Source organism: Chiloscyllium plagiosum, unplaced genomic scaffold (assembly GCF_037043375.1).
Source record: "Chiloscyllium plagiosum isolate Xiang-an unplaced genomic scaffold, Cpla_swu_hap1 HiC_scaffold_44, whole genome shotgun sequence".
Classification (NCBI taxonomy): domain Eukaryota; kingdom Metazoa; phylum Chordata; class Chondrichthyes; order Orectolobiformes; family Hemiscylliidae; genus Chiloscyllium; species Chiloscyllium plagiosum.
Genome location: NW_028270182.1, coordinates 20,957,784 through 20,977,119, shown reverse-complemented (window position 1 = coordinate 20,977,119; position 19,336 = coordinate 20,957,784). Strand labels below are relative to the sequence as shown.

Sequence of the window (19,336 nt, the reverse complement as noted above, 5' to 3'; positions counted from 1 at the left end):
TAGGGGCTGGTGGAGGTTACAGAGATAGGGAGGGGGTGTCGGGGCTGATGATGGGTACAGAGATAGGGAGGGGGTGTCGGGGCTGTTGGTGGGTACAGAGATAGGGAGAGGGTGTGGGGGCTGGAGGAATTTGAGTCATGCATTGGCAGAGAGAGAGATGTAAAGATGGATGAAAATGATAAAGCTGCTCTGGATTGACAGTGACCTGAGCTCTGTGAGAAACAGCAGAGGATTGGGGAGTGAAGTCCTATCCTCTTAATATTTTAGAAATCGTCCCCGTTTTGTGAATCCCTCTTTACCTCCTAAGCCTTGCTGCTGTTTGCGATGCCCTCACTGCTGCCTTGTTCGACATTGGAGCAAACGTTCAGGAACTCTCAAAGCCCCTGTCAGGTTTTCCCCAGTTTAGGAATGCCGTACGTTCGGACTCCTACCTGAATAGCAGCTAGGTTTTCACGTAGTTGCCCAGCGTCTGATACTCCGAGTAGGACGGAACTGACTGTCTCGTTGCGCAGGCACCAGGCTGATAGGGAGATACGAGCACAGACTATCGCAGTGTTCAGGAACAATCTACATACACAGGTCCCCACGTCAGAGAGTCCAAAGGATCTGTGTATCCAATCACAACTGACTGAAATACACATCCCAATGGACCCAACCCCTTCCCATTCACTCCCATTGTACACCATCCCAATGGACTCAACCTCTTCCCATTCATTCCCATTGTACACCATCCCATTGGACCCCAACCCCCTTCCCATTCACTCCCATTGTACACCATCCCAATGGACCCAACCCCTTCCCATTCACTCCCATTATACACCATTCCAATGGACCCAACCTCTTCCCATTCATTCCCATTGTACACCATCCCACTGGACCCCAACCCCCTTCCCAATCACTCCCATTGTACACTATCCCAATGGACCCAAACCCCTTCCCATTCACTCCCATTGTACACAATTCCAATGGACCCGTACCCCTTCCCATTCACTCCCATGGTACACCATCCCAATGGATCCAAACCCCTTCCCATCCACTCCCACTGTACAACATCCCAATGAACCGAAATCCCTACCCCTTCACTCCCATTGTACACCATCACAATGGAACCAAACCCCTTCCCAATCACTCCCATTGTACACCATCCCAATGGACCCAAACCCCTTCCCAATCACTCCCATTGTACACCATCACAATGGACCCAAACCCCTTCCCAATCACTCCCATTGTACACCATCCCAATGGAACCAAACCCCTTCCCAATCACTCCCATTGTATACCATCACAATGGACCCAAACCCCTTCCCATTCACTCCCACTGTACATAATCCCAATGGTTCCCACAATGTTCTCACTTGGCATCAATGGGAGCCAATGATGACTTCAAATCCAGCGGGTGTAGGTCTAAAGCCTAGTCCACTGGCCAATGCATTCAAGTTTATGGCAACTGCAGGTCGGGAGTTGGCTTGTTTAGACATTGGCTTGGTTAGACATTGCAAAAAGATGGCCGTCCCTCCTCACCCCAGGCCTTGTTGACTCTGACATATACTTTCCATTCGACATTCCCACCCACCCACCCCCACAGAGGGCAGGCTCACCAATCGCCAGCTGGGTGAGGGTGCAGGAGATCTTCTCGGCGATTGGCTGCAGGGCCGTCACCTTGGCTTGCTGTAGCTGGCCTTCCTCACTCGTTATTCTTGCCTTCAGCCACTCATAACCCTGCAGGCCAACATAGGGTCAGACTCAGTCAGAACTCGAGCAAAGAACATCATGGAAAACCTCAGATGGTCGGCAGGACACTGGCAAGATCAAATGGTCAAGATGGGTCAGAGGTCAAATTGAGGTCAGGCCCACTCGGCAATCCCCAGTTTGAATGCACGGAGAATGACCATCAGGCAAAGGCCCAGAGAGTACAGGCCCAGAGAGTACAGGCCCAGAGAGTACAGGCCCAGTGAGTACAGGCAGAGAGAGTACAGGCAGAGAGAGTACAGGCCCAGAGAGTATAAACCCAGTGAGTACAGGTCCAGTGAGTACAGGCCCAGAGAGTAAAAACCCAGTGAGTACAAGCCCAGAGAGTAAAAGACCAGTGAGTACAGGCAGAGAGAGTACAGGCCCAGAGAATACAGACGCAGTGAGAACAGGTCCAGTGAGTACAGGCCCAGAGAGTAAAAACCCAGTGAGTACAAGCCCAGAGAGTAAAAGACCAGTGAGTACAGGCAGAGAGAGTACAGGCCCAGAGAATACAGACGCAGTGAGAACAGGTCCAGTGAGTACAGGCCCAGTGAGTACAGGCCCAGTGGGTATATAGCCCAGTGAGTACAGGCCCAGTGAGTACAGGCCCAGTGAGTAAAATCCCAGTGAATACAAGCCCATTGAGTACAGGCCAAGAGAGTACAGGCACAGTGAGTACAGGCCCAGTGAGTACAAGCCCAGTGAGTACAGGCCCAGTGAGTACATGCCCAGTGAGTACATGCCCAGTGAGTACAGGCCCAGTGAGTACAGGCCCAATGAGTTCAAGCCCAGTGAGTACAAGCCCAGTGAGTACAAGCCCAGTGAGTACAGGCCCAGTGAGTACAGGCCCAGTGAGTACAGGCCCAGTGAGTACATGCCCAGTGAGTACAGCCGCAGTGAGTACAAGCCCAGAGCATACAGACCCAGTGAGTACAGGCCCAGAGAGTACAAGCCCTGTGAGTACAGGCCTAGTTAGTACAAGCCCAGAGATAACAGGCTCAGTGAGTACAGGCCCAGTGAGTACATGCCCAGTGAGTACATGCCCAGTGAGTACAAGCCCAGTGAGTACAAGCCCAGTGAGTACAAGCCCTGTGAGTACAGGCCTAGTTAGTACAAGCCCAGAGATAACAGGCTCAGTGAGTACAGGCCCAGTGAGTACATGCCCAGTGAGTACATGCCCAGTGAGTACAAGCCCAGTGAGTACAAGCCCAGTGAGGACATGCCCAGTGAGTACTGGTCCAGTGAGTACAGGCCCAGTGAGTAAAAGCCCAGTGAATAAAATCCCAGTGAGTACAAGCCCAGAGATTACATGCCCCGTGAGTACAGGCCCAGTGAGTACAGGCCCATTGAGTACAGGCCCAGTGAGTACAAGCCCAGTGAGTACAAGCCCAGTGAGTACAAGCCCATTGAGTACAGGCCCAGAGAGTAAAGGACCAGTGAGTACAGCCACAGTGAGTACAGGCCCAGAGAATACAGACGCAGTGAGAACAGGCCCAGTGAGTACAGGCCCCGTGAGTACAGGCCCACAGAGTTCAAGCCCAGTGAGTGCAAGCCCAGTGTGTGCAAGCCCAGTGAGGCAGGCCCAGTGAGTACAGGCCCAGAGAGTACAAGCCCTGTGAGTACAAGCCCAGAGAGTACAAACCCAGTGAGTACAGGCCTAGCGAGTACAAGCCCATTGAGTACAGGCTCAGTGAGTACAAGCCCAATGAGTACAGGTCCAGTGAGTACATGCCCAGTGAGTACATGCCCAGTGAGTACAGGCCCAGTGAGTACATGTCCAGTGAGTACAGCCGCAGTGAGTACAAGCCCAGAGAGTACAAACCCAGTGAGTACAGACCCAGTGAGTACAAGCCCAGAGAGTACAAACCCAGTGAGTACAGGCCTAGTGAGTACAAGCCCAGTGAGTACAAGCCCAGTGAGTACATGCCCAGTGAGTACATGCCCAGTGAGTACAGGCCCAGAGAGTACAAGCCCAGTGAGTACAGGCAGAGAGAGTACAGGCCCAGAGAGTAAAAGCACAGAGAGTACAGGCCCAGTGAGTACAGGCCCAGTGAGTAAAATCCCAGTGAATACAAGCCCATTGAGTACAGGCCAAGAGAGTACAGGCACAGTGAGTACAGGCCCAGTGAGTACAGGCCCAGTGAGTACAAGCCCAGTGAGTACAGGCCCAGTGAGTACATGCCCAGTGAGTACATGCCCAGTGAGTACAGGCCCAGTGAGTACAGGCCCAGTGAGTACAAGCCCAGTGAGTACAGGCACAGTGAGTACATGCCCAGTGAGTACATGCCCAGTGAGTACAAGCCCAGTGAGTACAAGCCCAGTGAGTACAAGCCCAGAGCATACAGACCCAGTGAGTACAGGCCCAGAGAGTACAAGCCCTGTGAGTACAGGCCTAGTGAGTACAAGCCCAGAGATAACAGGCTCAGTGAGTACAGGCCCAGTGAGTACATGCCCAGTGAGTACAAGCCCAGTGAGGACATGCCCAGTGAGTACAGGTCCAGTGAGTACAGGCCCAGTGAGTAAAAGCCCAGTGAATAAAATCCCAGAGAGTACAAGCCCAGTGATTACAAGCCCAGAGAGTACAAGCCCAGAGATTACATGCCCCGTGAGTACAGGCCCAGTGAGTACAGGCCCATTGAGTACAGGCCAAGAGAGTACAGCCCAGTGAGTACAGGCCCAGTGAGTACAAGACCAGTGAGTACAGCCGCAGTGAGTACAGGCCCAGAGAATACAGACGCAGTGAGAACAGGCCCAGTGAGTACAAGCCCAGTGAGTACAGGCCCCGTGAGTACAGGCCCACAGAGTTCAAGCCCAGTGAGTGCAAGCCCAGTGTGTGCAAGCCCAGTGAGTACAGGCCCAGTGAGTACAGGCCCAGAGAGTACAAGCCCAGAGAGTACAAATCCAGTGAGTACAGGCCTAGCGAGTACAAGCCCATTGAGTACAGGCTCAGTGAGTACAAGCCCAATGAGTACAGGTCCAGTGAGTACATGCCCAATGAGTTCAAGCCCAGTGAGTACAAGCCCAGTGAGTACAAGCCCAGTGAGTACATGCCCAGTGAGTACATGCCCAGTGAGTACATGTCCAGTGAGTACAGCCGCAGTGAGTACAAGCCCAGAGCATACAGACCCAGTGAGTACAAGCCCAGAGAGTACAAACCCAGTGAGTACAAGCCCATTGAGTACAGGCCAAGAGAGTACAGGCACAGTGAGTACAGGCCCAGTGAGTACAGGCCCAGTGAGTACAAGCCCAGTGAGTACAGGCCCAGTGAGTACATGCCCAGTGAGTACATGTCCAGTGAGTACAGCCGCAGTGAGTACAAGCCCAGAGCATACAGACCCAGTGAGTACAAGCCCAGAGAGTACAAACCCAGTGAGTACAGGCCTAGTGAGTACAAGCCCATTGAGTACAGGCTCAGTCAGTACAAGCCCAATGAGTACAGGCCCAGTGAGTACATGCCCAGTGAGTACATGTCCAGTGAGTACAGGCCCAGTGAGTACAGGCCCAGTGAGTACAGGCCCAATGAGTTCAAGCCCAGTGAGTACAAGCCCAGTGAGTACAGGCCCAGTGAGTACATGTCCAGTGAGTACAGGCCCAGTGAGTACAGGCCCAGTGAGTACAGGCCCAGTGAGTACAGGCCCAATGAGTTCAAGCCCAGTGAGTACAAGCCCAGTGAGTACAAGCCCAGTGAGTACATGCCCAGTGAGTACATGCCCAGTGAGTACAGGCCCAGAGAGTACAAGCCCAGAGAGTACAAGCCCAGAGAGTACAAGCCCAGAGAGTACAAGCCCAGTGAGTGCAAGCCCAGTGAGTATAGGCCCAGTGAGTACATGCCCAGTGAGTACAGGCCCAGAGAGTACAAGCCCAGAGAGTACAAGCCCAGTGAGTGCAAGCCCAGTGAGTATAGGCCCAGTGAGTGCAGACCCAGTGAGTACAAGCCCAGTGAGTACAGGCCCAGTGAGTACAGGCCCAGTGAATAAAAACCCAGTGAGTACAAGCCCAGTGAGTACAAGCCCAGTGAGTACAGGCCCAGTGAGTAAAAACCCAGTGAGTACAAGCCCAGTGAGTATAAGCCCAGTGAGTACAAGCCCAGAGAGTACAGGCCCAGTGAGTACAAGCCCAGTGATTGCAAGCCCAGAGAGTACAGGCCCAGTGAGTACAGGCCCAGTGAGTACAAGCCCAGTGAATGCAAGTCCAGTGAGTACAGGCCCAGTGAGTACAGGCCCAGAGAGTACAAGCCCAGTGAATGCAAGTCCAGTGAGTGCAAGCCCAGTGAGTACAGGCCCAGTGAGTACAAGCCCAGAGAGTACAGGCCCAGTGAGTAAAAACCCAGTGAGTACAAGCCCAGTGAGTGCAAGCCCAGAGAGTACAAGCCCAGAGAGTACAGGCTCAGTGAGTACAAGCCCATTGAGTTCAGGCACAGTGAGTCCAGGCTCAGTGAGTACAGGCCCAGTGAGTACAGACCCAGTGAGTACAAGCCCAGTGAGTACAGGCCCAGTGAGTAAAAACCCAGTGAGTACAAGCCAGTGAGTCCAGGCTCAGTGAGTACAGGCCTAGTGAGTACAAGCCCAGAGAGTACAGTCTCAGTGAGTACAGGCATAGTCAGTACAAGCCCAGTGAGTACAGGCCCAGTGAGTACAAGCCCAGTGATTACAGGCCCAGTGAGTACAAGCCTAGAGAGTACAGGCTCAGTGAGTACAGGCTCTGTGAGTACAAGCCCAGTGAGTACAGGCCCAGTGAGTACAGGCCCAGTGAGTACAAGCCCATTGAGTACAGGCCCCGTTTGTACAGATCCAGTGATTACAGGCCCAGCGAGTACAAGCCCAGAGAGTACACGACCAGTGAGTACAGGCCCAGAGAGTACAGAACCAGTGAGTACAGGCCCAGTGAGTACAGGCCCATTGAGTACAGGCTCAGTGAGTACAGGCCCAGAGAGTACAGGCCCAGAGAGTACAAGCCCAGTGAGTACAGTCCCAGTGAGTATAAGCCCAGTGAGTACAGGCCCAGCGAGTACAGGCCCAGAGAGTACAAGCCCAGTGAGTACAAGCCCAGAGAGTACAGGCCTAGTGAGTACAGGCCCAGTGAGTACAAGACCAGTGAGTACAAGACCAGTGAGCACAGGCCCAGTGAATGCAAGCCCAGTGAGTACAAGCCCAGTGAGTACAGGCCCAGAGAGTACAGGCCCAGTGAGTACAGGCCCAGTGAGTACAGGCCCAGTGAGTGTAGGTCCTTGAGGCTGAGGCCTTAACTCTGTATCTAACTCCGTGCTGTCCCTGTCCTGGTAGTGTTTGATGGGGGGACAGTGTGGAGGGAGCTTTACTCTTATCTAACCCCATGCTGTCCCTGTCCTGGGAATGTTTGGTGGGGACAATGTAGAGGGAGCTTTACTCTGTATCTAACCCCGTGCTGTCCCTGTCCTGGGAGTGTTTGATGGGGGAACAGTGTAGAGAGAGCTTTACCCTGTATCTAACCCTGTGATGTCCCTGTCCTGGGAGTGTTTGATGGGAGAGAGGGTCAGTGTAGAGGGAGCTTTACTCTGTAGTAATCCAATTCCTCCTGATGCTGATTAACCGAGGATTGAATTTTGAGTCTCTCCTATAGATTTTGTTTCCAGGGAAAAGTTGTATATCACTGAATCTTACCGGCAATGATGCCCTGGAATTTTCTGGAATGGCATCTTCATATTTTCCAGTGATTAAGCCACATGCCAATGGTGACCATGTCATCACTCCTAGACCTGAGAGAGATACAGAACTTTCACTTAAGGGTGATCTGGGGAAGGAAACAAGACCGAGAGACTAAAGGGAATCTGTGAATGACAGATAGACAGCGAGGGAGCGAGAGAGAGATAGAGAGAGCAAGAGAGAGGGAGAGAGAGCGAGATGGGAAAAGGTGGTGAGGAGAAAGAGGGGCGGCAAGAGAGAGAGGGAGTGAGGGGGGAGTGAGAGGGAGAGAGAGAGGAGGGAGGGAGAGGGAGAAAGAGAGGGACAGAGACAGAGGGAGAGAGAGTGGAGGGAGAGGGAGGGCAGGGGGGGAGAGAAAGGGGGGGAAGGGAGAGAGAGAGAGAGGGACAGAGGGGGGGAGGGGGGAGAGAGGGGGGGAGAGAGAGAGAGAGAGAGGGAGAGAGATGGGGAAAGAGAGGGGGATGAGAGAGAGAGGGAGAGGGAGAGAGAGAGGAGGGAGAGAGAGGAGGGAGAGAGAGGGAGAGAGACAGAGGGAGAGAGAGAGAGAGGGACAGACTGGGGGGGAGAGAGGGGTCGAGAGAGAGGGGGATGAGGGGGGAGAGAGGGGGGAGAGAGAGGGAGAGAGAGAGAGAGGGGAGGAGGGGAGAGAAAGGGGTCGAGAGAGGGGGAGAGAGAGGAGGGGTAGAGCGAGGGGAGGGGGAGAGAGGGAGAGGGAGAGAGGGGGGAGAGAGAGGGGGGAGAGAGAGGGGGGAGAGGGGGGAGGGGGGGAGGGGGAAAAGAGAGGCAAATAGAGAGAGAGGGGGAGAGAGAGAGAGGGAGAGAGAGGGGGAGAGAGAGAGGGGAGGAAGAGAGAGGGAGGGAGAGAGAGAGAGAGGGGAAGAGAGAGAGAGAGAGAGGGGAGGGCATAGATAGCTAGAAAGAAACAGAGAAAGAGAAAAATGGAGAGAGAGAGAAGGAAAGAGAGATACATATCGCGAGAAAAATATTGGAGAGAAAATGAAAGCCCTGAACAACAGAGAACGAAGGAGAGAGACAGAAAGGGAGAGACAGTCAGAGGCAGAAAGGGAGAGACAGTCAGAGACAGAAAGGGAGAGACAGTCAGAGGCAGAAAGGGAGAGACAGTCAGAGACAGAAAGGGAGAGACAGTCAGAGGCAGAAAGGGAGAGACAGTCAGAGACAGAAAGGGAGAGACAGTCAGAGGCAGAAAGGGAGAGACAGTCAGAGACTGAAAGGGAGAGACAGTCAGAGGCAGAAAGGGAGAGACAGTCAGAGGCAGAAAGGGAGAGACAGTCAGAGACAGAAAGGGAGAGACAGTCAGAGACTGAAAGGGAGAGACAGTCAGAGGCAGAAAGGGAGAGACAGTCAGAGACAGAAAGGGAGAGACAGTCAGAGGCAGAAAGGGAGAGACAGTCAGAGACTGAAAGGGAGAGACAGTCAGAGGCAGAAAGGGAGAGACAGTCAGAGACTGAAAGGGAGAGACAGTCAGAGACTGAAAGGGAGAGACAGTCAGAGGCAGAAAGGGAGAGACAGTCAGAGGCAGAAAGGGAGAGACAGTCAGAGACAGAAAGGGAGAGACAGTCAGAGACAGAAAGCTCACGTCTGACAGAGACAACGGGTTAGAAACAGAAAGGGAGAGGGACTGAGGAAAGGGACTATGAGGGAGACAGAGGAAGGAAGTGAGGGGGAGAGAGAGAGAGAGAAAGAGATAGAGACCTGGAGGGTGGGGGAGACAGGCATAAAGAAAGAGTAATAGATGGAATTTGTCCGCACTGCAGAGGACATGCTGCCAACTGAGGCACTGTTTGATGTGACCAGGAAGGTTGACGAGGGCAGGGTGGTAGACGTAGTCTATATGGGTTTCAGTAAGGCCTTTGATAATATTCCACATGGGAGGCTGCTCTGGAAGGTCAGATCCCATGGAATCCAGAGGGAACCTGGCAAATTGGATCGACAATTGGCTTGGTGGTAGGAAGCAGAGGGTAATAGTGGGAGGATGCTTGTCGGACTGGAGGCCTGTGACTAGGGGAGTGCCTCAGGGCTCGGTGCTGGGCCCATTGCTGTTTGTTACCGATGTCAGTGATCTGGATAAGAATGTGCAAGGTATGATTAGTGAGTTTGCTGATGACACTAAACTAATCGGCATCGTGGACAGTGAGGAAGGTTATCGGAAATAGCAGCAGGACCTTGATCAGCTGGGGAAGTGGGCCGAGAAATGGCAAATGGAAATTAATATCGATAAGTGTGAGGCCTTGCATTTTGGAAAGTCAAATCAAGGTAGGAGTTTTCATGGTGAATGGGAGGGCCTTAAGGAGTGGAGGGGAACAGAGGGACCTTGGAGTTCAGGTGCAGGGTTCTCTGAAAGTGGAGTCCCAGGTAGACAGGGCAGGGAAGGAGGCTTTAGACACACTGGCCTTCATCAGTCAGGGCATTGAGTATAGACATTGGGAAGTTATGTTGCAGTTATACAGGACGTTGGTGAGGCCGCACTTGGAGTACTGTGTTCAGGTTTGGTCACCTTGCTATTGGAAGGATGTTATTAAACTGGACAGTGTGCAGGGGAGGTTTACAAGGATGTTGCCAGGTCTGAAGGGACTGAGTTCCAGGGAGAGGTTGGACAAGTGAGGACTCTTTTCTTTAGAGCGTAGGAGACTGAGGAGGGGATGTTATAGAGGTGTATAAGATCATGAGAGGCATGGATAGGGTGAACGCACTCAGTCTTTTCCCAGGGTTGGGGAATTGAGGACTAGAGGGCATCAGTTTAAGGTGAGAGGGGAAAGAATAAAAGGGAACCTGAGGGGGCAACGTTTTTACCCAGAGGGTGGTACGCAGATGGAATGAGCTGCCAGCGGAAGTGGTTGAGGCGGGTACATTAAACAACATTTAAAAGGCATTTGGACACATACATGAATAGGGAAGGATTAGGAGGATATGGGCCAAGTGCAGGGAAATGGGGTTAGCGTGGATGGACATTTTGGTCGGCATGGACCAGTGTGGGCCGAAGGGCCTGTCTCCGTGCTGTAGATTCCCTACAATGTGGAAACAGGCTCTTCAGCCCAACCTGACCACACCAACCCTCCGAAGAGTAACCCACCCAGACCCATTTCCCTCTGACTAATGCACTGAACACTATGGGCAATTTAGCACGGCCAATTCACCCTGCCCTGCACATCTTTGGACTCTATGACTCTGTGTTTCAGATGACAGGCTGCCGTTTGAGACACAGTTAAGACTTTGGTTGGTGTTTCTGATGTGTGTACAGTGTGTTCACATCAAGTTTTTGAAGTGCTTGCAAAGTGTCTTTTTAAATGTTTATTTTGCGTTTATGACATATTTGAGGTTTGTTTGTGTTGTATTTTGAGTCATAGAGATGTACAGCATGGAAACAGACCCTTCAGTCCAACCCATCCATGCCGACCAGATATCCCAACCTAATCTTAACACATTTGCCAGCACTTGGCGCATAACCCCTGAGGGTTGACCTTATAGAGGTTTACAAAATCGTGAGGGGCATGGATAGGATAAACAGACAAGGCCTTTTCCCTGGGCAAGGGAGTCTAAAACCCTTCATATATCCATCCAGATGCTTTTTAAATGTTGTAATTATACCAGCCTCCACCACTTCCTCTGGCAGCTCATTCCATACACGTACCACCCTCTGTGTTAAAACGTTGCCCCTTAGGTCCCTTTAATACCTTTCCCCTCTCACCTTAAACCTATACCTTCTAGTTCTGGACTCCCCCACCCCAGGGAAAACAGCCCCAGCCTGTTCAGCCTCTCCCTATAGCTCAAACCCTCCAACCCTGGCAACATCCTTGTAAATCTTTTCTGAACCCTTTCAAGTTTCACAACCTCTTTCCGATAGGAAGGAGACCAGAATTGCACGCAATATTCCAACAGTGGCCTAACCAATGTCCTGTACAGCTGCAACATGACCTCCCAACTCCTGTACTCAATACTCTGACCAATAAAGGAAAGCATACCAAACGCCTTCTTCACTATCCTATCGACCTGCGACTCCACTTTCAAGGAGCTATGAACCTGCACTCCAAGGTCTCTTTGTTCAGCAACACTCCCTAGGACCTTACCATTAAGTGTATAAGTCCTGCTAAGATTTGCTTTCCCAAAATGCAGCACCTCACATTTATCTGAATTAAACTCCATCTGCCACTTCTCAGCCCATTGGCCCATCTGGTCCAGATCCTGTTGTAATCTGAGGTAACCCTCTTCGCTGTCCACTACACCTCCAAATTTTGGTGTCATCTGCAAACTTAGTAACTGTACCACTTATGCTCACATCCAAATCATTTATGTAAATGACAAAAAGCAGTGGGCCCAGCACCGATCCTTGTGGCACTCCACTGGTCACAGGCCTCCAGTCTGAAAAACAACCTTCCACCACCACCCTCTGTCTTCCACCTTTGAGCCAATTCTGTATCCAAATGTTTAGATTAGAGAGGTGTTGGAAAAGTACAGCAGTTCAGGCAGTATCCGAGGAGCAGTAAAATCGATGTTTCGGGTAAAATCCCTTCATCAGGAATACATGCAGAGTGCCTGAAGGGTGGAGAGATAAACGAGAGGAGGGTGGGGTGGGGAGAAAGTAGCATAGAGTACAATATGTGAGTGGGGGAGGGGATGAAGGTGATAGGTCAGGGAGGAGAGGGTGTCCACATTGATGCCCTGGGGTTGAAGTGTTCTGAGGCGGAAGATGAGGCGTTCTTCCTCCAGGCATCGGGTGGTGAGGGAGCAGCGGTGAAGGAGGCCCAGGACCTCCATGTCCTCGGCAGAGTGGTGGAACTGGTCCTCCTGGGAGCAGATACAGTGGAGGCGGAGGAATTGGGAATACGGGAGGTAGGGTGGGAAGAGGTGTAATCCAGGTAGCTGTGGGAGTCGGTAGGTTTATAAAAAATATCAGTGTCAAGTCGGTCGTCATTAATGGAGATGGAGAGGTCCAGGAAGGGGATGGAGTTGCCAGGGATGGTCCAGGTAAATTTAAGATCAGGGTGGAATGTGTTGGTGAAGTTGATGAATTGCTCAACCTCCTCGCGGGAGCACGAGGTGGTGCCAATGCAGTCATCAATGTAGCGGAGGAAGAGGTGGGGAGTGGTGCCGGTGAAATTACGGAAGATCAACTGCTCTACGTAGCCAACAAAGAGACAGGCATGGCTGGGGCCCATATTGTGCCCATGGCTACCCCTTTGGTCTGGAGGAAGTGGGAGGATTCAAAGGAGAAATTGTTAAGGATGAGGACCAGTTCGGCCAAACGAATGAGAGTGTCGGTGGAAGGGTACTGTTGGGGACGTCTGGAGAGGAAAAAACGGAGGGCTTGGAGGCCCTGGTCATGGCGGATGGAGGTGTAGAGGGATTGGATATCCATGGTGAAGATGAGGCGTTGGGGGCCGGGGAAACGGAAGTCTTGGAGGAGGTGGAGGGCGTGGGTGGTGTCTCGAATGTATGTGGGGAGCTCCTGGATTAGGGGGGATAGGACAGTGTCGAGGTAGGTAGAGATGAGTTCAGTGGGGCAGGAGCATGCTGAGACAATGGGTCGGCCAGGGTGGTCAGGCTTGTGGATCTTGGGAAGGAGGTAGAACCGGGCAGTGCGGGTTTCCCGGACTATGAGGTTGGAAGCTGTGGGTGGGAGATCTCCTGAGGTGATGAGGTTCTATATGGTCTGGGAGACGATGGTTTGGTGATGGGGACCAGTTCCACCACAGAACACACCAGATGGCCTCCTTCTTTAGAGACCACAATTTCCCTTCTCACGTGGTTAACGATGCCCTCCAACGCATCTCGTCCACATCCCGCACCTCCGCCCTCAGACCCCACCCCTCCAACCGTAACAAGGACAGAACGCCCCTGGTGCTCACCTTACACCCTACCAACCTTTGCATAAACCAAATCATCCGCCGACATTTCCACCACCTCCAAACGGACCCCACCACCAGGGATATATTTCCCTCCCCACCCTTTTCCGCCTTACGCAAAGACCGTTCCCTCCGTGACTACCTGGTCAGGTCCACACCCCCTACGACCCACCCTCCCATCCTGGCACCTTCCCCTGCCACCGCAGGAACTGTAAAACCTGCGCCCACACCTCCTCCCTCACCTGTATCCAAGGCCCTAAAGGAGCCTTCCACATCCATCAAAGTTTTGCCTGTACATCCACTAATATCATTTATTGTATCCGTTGCTCCCGATGCGGTCTCCTCTACATTGGGGAGACTGGACGCCTCCTAGCAGAGCGCTTTAGAGAACATCTCTGAGACACCCGCACCAATTAACCACACCGCCCCGCGGCCCAACATTTCAACTCCCCCTCCCGCTCTGCCGAGGACATGGAGGTCCTGGGCGTCCTTTACCACTGCTCCATCACTACCAGACGCCTGGAGGAAGAACGCCTCATCTTCCACCTCGGAACACTTCAACCCCAGGGCATCAGTGTGGACTTCAACAGTTTCCTCATTTCCCCTTCCCCCACCTCACCCTAGTTCCAAACTTCCAGCTCCACACTGTCCCCATGACTTGTCCTACCTGCCTATCTCCTTTTCCACCTATCCACTCCACCCTCTCCTCCCTGACCTATCACCTTCATCCCCTCCCCCACTCACCCATTGTACTCTATGCTACTTTCTCCACACCCCCACCCTCCTCTCACTTATCTCTCCACCCTTCAGGCTCTCTGCCTGTATTCCTGATGAAGGGCTTTTGCCCGAAACATTGATTTTCCTGCTCCTTGGATGCTGCCTGACCTGCTGTGCTTTTCCAGCACCTCTCTAATCTAAACTCTGGTTTCCAGCATCTGCAGTCATTGTTTCTACCTGTATCCAAATGGCCAGTTCTCCCTATATTCCATGAGATCTAACCTTGCTAACTAGTCTCCCAGAAGGAACCTTGTTGAACGCCTTCTAGATCATATAGATCCATATAGATCACATCTACCTCTCTGCGTTCATCAATCCTCTTTGTTACTTCTTCAAAAAACTCAAGTTCATGAGACATGATTTCCCTCGCACAAAGCCGTGCTGACTATCCCTAATCTAGCGTACACCTGATCAGGTCCTGGGGATTTATCCACCTTTATGTGTTTTAAGACATCCAGCACTTCCTCCTCTGGAATATGGACATTTTGCAAGATGTCACCATCTATTTCCTGACATTCTATATCTTCCATGTGGGATGCTGGAGTTGTGTTTCTGGTGTGTCTGTGGTATCTTTACACTACTTGTATGGTGTATTTGCAGTGTATTTACTGCATGTTTGTGTTGTGTTCACAATACATTAGTGATGTCTTTACAATTATGGTGTATTTCAATTTGATTTGATTTAGCGCTGTCACTAATACCAAATAGAGTGAAAAGTGTTGTTTTGTGTGCTTTACAGGCAGATCATACCATATATACAGCAAGGTGGCTCAGTGGTTAGCACTGCTGCCTCACAGCACCAGGGTCCCAGGTTCGATCCCAGCCTCAGGTGACTGTCTGTGTGGAGTTTGCACATTCTCCCCATGTCTGCGTGGGTTTCCTCCCACAGTCCAAAGATGTGCAGGTCAGGGTGGATTGGCCATAGTGTTAGAGGGAGATGAGTCTGGGTGGGTTACTCTTCAGAGAGTCAATGTGGACTGGTTAGGTCGAAGGGCCTGTTTCCACACTATAGGGAATCTAAAGGGCCGGCACGGTGGCTCAGCGGTTAGCACTGCTGCCTCACAGCACCAGGGACCCAGGTTCGATTCCAGCCTCGGGCGACTGTCTGTGTGGAGTTTGCACATTCTCCCCGTGTCTGTGGGGGTTCCCTCCCACAATCCAAAAGATGTGCAGCTTGGGAGGATTGGCCGTGCTAAACTGCTCCATAACGTTCAGGCTAGGTGGGTTAGCTGTGGGAAATGCTGGGTAAGAGGGATAGGGTCGGGGATTTGTGTCTGACTGGGATGATCTTCTGAGGGTTCCTGTGGACTCAATGGGCAGAATGGCTTGTTCCCACACTATAGGGATTCTGTTTACCGTGATTTTGTGCTACGCTCCACCACTAACACCCTGAGGCCCTGTTTATTGTCACTGGTGACTTCAATCAAGCCAATCTAAGGAAGGTGTTGCCCAAGTACCACCAGGACATTACCTGCCCCACCAGGGGCCTGAACATTTTAGACCACTGCTACACGACTGTGAAGGATGCCTACCACTCCATGCCCCGCTCTCATTTCGGGAACTCTGACCACAATGCCGTGTTTCTTCTCCCGGCTTACAGGCAAAAGCTCAAACAGGAGACCCCCTCGCGGATACAGGCCCAGTGCTGGTCGCTGGAGGCAGAGGATTAACTCCGGTGCTGTCTGGAATCGGCTGGTTGGACCATATTCAAACAGGCCGCAGGTACCTTGGATGGGTTCGTCACCACCATCACAGACTTTATCAGCAAGTGTGTGGAGGACTGTATACAGAGGAAGTCAACCCGGGTGTTCCCCAACAGGAAACCCTGGAAGAATGAGGACATACAGAACCTGCTAAAAACCAGGTGTGAGGCCTTCAGGTCAGGAGACCCACTCAAGTTTAAGGAATCCGAGTCTGACCTTCGCAGAGTCATTAAGACAGCCAAGGACCAATACTGATCCGAACTAGAGACCCAGACAGACACCCCGCGACTATGGCAAGGACTGAATGACTTCACAGGTTCGAAAAAGAGACAGTGAAAGATAGCAGATAATGACACATCCCTCCCAGATCGTCTCGATGCCTTCTATGCTCGTTTTGAGCAGAATTCCGGCGGAGAGGCAACACCTATTCTGACAAGTCCTGACAAACCATCCCAACAGTCACTGCATCAGAGATTAGAGCAGTTTTCCTTCGTGTGAATCCAGGGAAAGCGATGGGACCAGACAGAGTACCGGGCCGTGCACTCGGAGCAGGCGCAGATCAACTGCAGATCTTCTCAGACATCTTCAACCTCTCCCTGCAGCAGGCCACTGTCCGGGCCTGTTCCAAGAGGACCAACATCATCCTTGTGCCTAAGAAGGCTCATGCAGCATGTCTCAATGACTACCGCCCAGTGGCCCTAACTTCGGTGGGTCATGAAGTGCTTTGAAAGGCCGGTCATGGCATTAATCAACTCCAGCCTCCCCACTACTCTTGACCCACTCCAATTTGCCTATCGGACCAACCGATCCATGTCAGATGCCATATCACTTGCCCTTCACTCCTCCCTAGAACATCTTGACACCAAGAACAGCTACGTAAGAATCTTACACATTGAATACAGTTCAGCCTCCAACACTATTATCCCCTCGAGACTGATTACTAAACTTACTGATCTTAGAGTAAGCCCCACTCTTTGCATCTAGAGCCTCAGTTTCCTGACCGACAGGCCACAATCAGTGAAGATTGGGGACAATATTTCATCCTCACTAACACTCAACACTGGAGCGCTCGCCCCCCCCCCCCCAGGGGTGCGTACTCAGCCCCTTACTGTACTCACTGTATACCCATGACTGTGGCGCCAAATACCAGACTAATGCCATTTACAAGTTCACTGATGACACCACCATAGTCGGTGGTGACGAAACAGACTACAGACGGGAGGTGGGAACTAGCTCTCAATGCTGGCAAAACCAAGGAACGCATTATTGACTTTCAGCGGGATGTTACTCATACCCCACTACACATTAACAACGCAGAGGTGGGACAAGTGGAGAGTGTCAAGCTCCTGGGAGTGGTCATTAGCAACAAGTGGATGCACTGGTTACAAAGGCCCGACAACGTCTCTCCTTCTTCAGGCAGTTGAGGTAATTTGGCATGACGGTGAATACCCTTTACCAACTTTTATAGGTGTGCCATCGAGAGTGTTCTGTCTGGATGTATCACTACCTGGTGTGGCAACTGTACCATTCAGGATCGGAGACGGTTACAGAGAGTGGTGAACCCGGCCCGGACAATCACAAAGGCCAACCTCCCATCTATAGAATCCATCGACCAGGCCCCGCTGTCAGGGAAAGGCCGCCAGCATTCTCAAAGATCCACCCCCCACCCTGGCAATGTTTTTCTACAACCTCTACCATCGGGGAGAAGGTACAGAAACCTGAACACACGCACCACCCGGTTTGGAAACAGTTTCTACCCGACTGTTGTTAGAATACGGAATGGACTCACAAACTCTGAACATTCGCCTGTCCCTGTGTTTTTATTTTTGCCGCTGTTTACCCATTATTTACTGATCTATGTTACTTAACTCTGTGACCTGTCTGTATTGCTCACAAGGCAAGGCTTTTCACTGTGTCTCGGTTCACGTGACAATAAATTCAATTCAATTCAATATTGACGGTCTGTTTACAGTGTGTTTGTGGTGTATTGATGGTGTGTTTGTGGTGTATTGATGGTGTGTTTGTGGTGTATTGATGGTGTGTTTGTGGTGTATTGATGGTGTGTTTGTGGTGTATTGATGGTGTGTTTGTGGTGTATTGATGGTGTGTTTGTGGTGTATTGATGGTGTGTTTGTGGTGTATTGATGATGTGTTTGTGGTGTATTGATGGTGTGTTTGTGGTGTGTTTGTGGTGTATTGATGGTGTGTTTGTGGTGTATTGATGGTGTGTTTGTGGTGTATTGATGGTGTGTTTGTGGTGTATTGATGGTGTGTTTGTGGTGTATTGATGGTGTGTTTGTGGTGTATTGATGATGTGTTTGTGGTGTATTGATGGTGTGTTTGTGGTGTGTTTGTGGTGTATTGATGGTGTGTTTGTGGTGTATTGATGGTGTGTTTGTGGTGTATTGATGATGTGTTTGTGGTGTATTGATGGTGTGTTTGTGGTGTGTTTGTGGTGTATTGATGGTGTGTTTGTGGTGTATTGATGGTGTGTTTGTGGTGTATTGATGGTGTGTTTGTGGTGTATTGATGATGTGTTTGTGGTGTATTGATGGTGTGTTTATGGTGTGTTTGTGGTGTATTGATGATGTGTTTATGGTGTGTTTGTGGTGTATTGATGGTGTGTTTGTGGTGTATTGATGGTGTGTTTGTGGTGTGTTTGTGGTGTATTGATGGTGTGTTTGTGGTGTATTGACGGTGTGTTTACGGTGTGTTTGTGGTGTATTGATGGTGTGTTTACGGTGTGTTTGTGGTGTATTGATGGTGTGTTTACAGTGTGTTTGTGGTGTATTGACGGTGTGTTTACGGTGTGTTTGTGGTGTATTGACGGTGTGTTTGTGGTGTATTTGCGGTGTATTGATGGTGTGTTAACGGTGTGTTTGTGGTGTATTGACGGTGTGTTTACGGTGTGTTTGTGGTGTATTGATGGTGTGTTTATGGTGTGTTGATGGTGTGTTTGTGGTGTATTGATGGTGTGTTTGTGGTGTATTGATGGTGTGTTTGTGGTGTGTTTGTGGTGTATTGATGGTGTGTTTGTGGTGTATTGATGGTGTGTTTGTGGTGTATTGATGGTGTGTTTGTGGTGTGTTTGTGGTGTATTGATGGTGTGTTTGTGGTGTGTTTGTGGTGTATTGATGATGTGTTTATGGTGTGTTTGTGGTGTATTGATGATGTGTTTATGGTGTGTTTGTGGTGTATTGATGGTGTGTTTATGGTGTGTTTGTGGTGTATTGATGGTGTGTTTATGGTGTGTTTGTGGTGTATTGATGATGTGCTTATGGTGTGTTTGTGGTGTATTGATGGTGTGTTTACAGTGTGTTTGTGGTGTATTGATGGTGTGTTTGTGGTGTATTGATGATGTGTTTGTGGTGTATTGATGGTGTGTTTATGGTGTGTTTGTGGTGTATTGATGATGTGTTTATGGTGTGTTTGTGGTGTATTGATGGTGTGTTTGTGGTGTATTGATGGTGTGTTTGTGGTGTGTTTGTGGTGTATTGATGGTGTGTTTGTGGTGTATTGATGGTGTGTTTGTGGTGTATTGATGGTGTGTTTGTGGTGTATTGATGGTGTGTTTGTGGTGTAT

General features: G+C 50.9%; 1 protein-coding gene across 1 annotated transcript in view; it reads right to left on the bottom strand.

Annotated features, from left to right (window-relative positions):
* Positions 1-19,336, bottom strand: part of LOC122547338 (voltage-gated potassium channel subunit beta-3-like) — an 80,127-nt gene that overhangs the window by 9,453 nt on the left and 51,338 nt on the right. The window contains exons 10-12 of the mRNA XM_087982877.1: positions 7,371-7,465; positions 1,599-1,719; positions 432-520 (exon numbers count right to left, since the gene is read on the bottom strand). Of these exons, the coding sequence (XP_087839003.1) occupies positions 432-520; positions 1,599-1,719; positions 7,371-7,465 (305 nt within the window). The remainder of the gene's footprint in view (positions 1-431; positions 521-1,598; positions 1,720-7,370; positions 7,466-19,336) is intronic.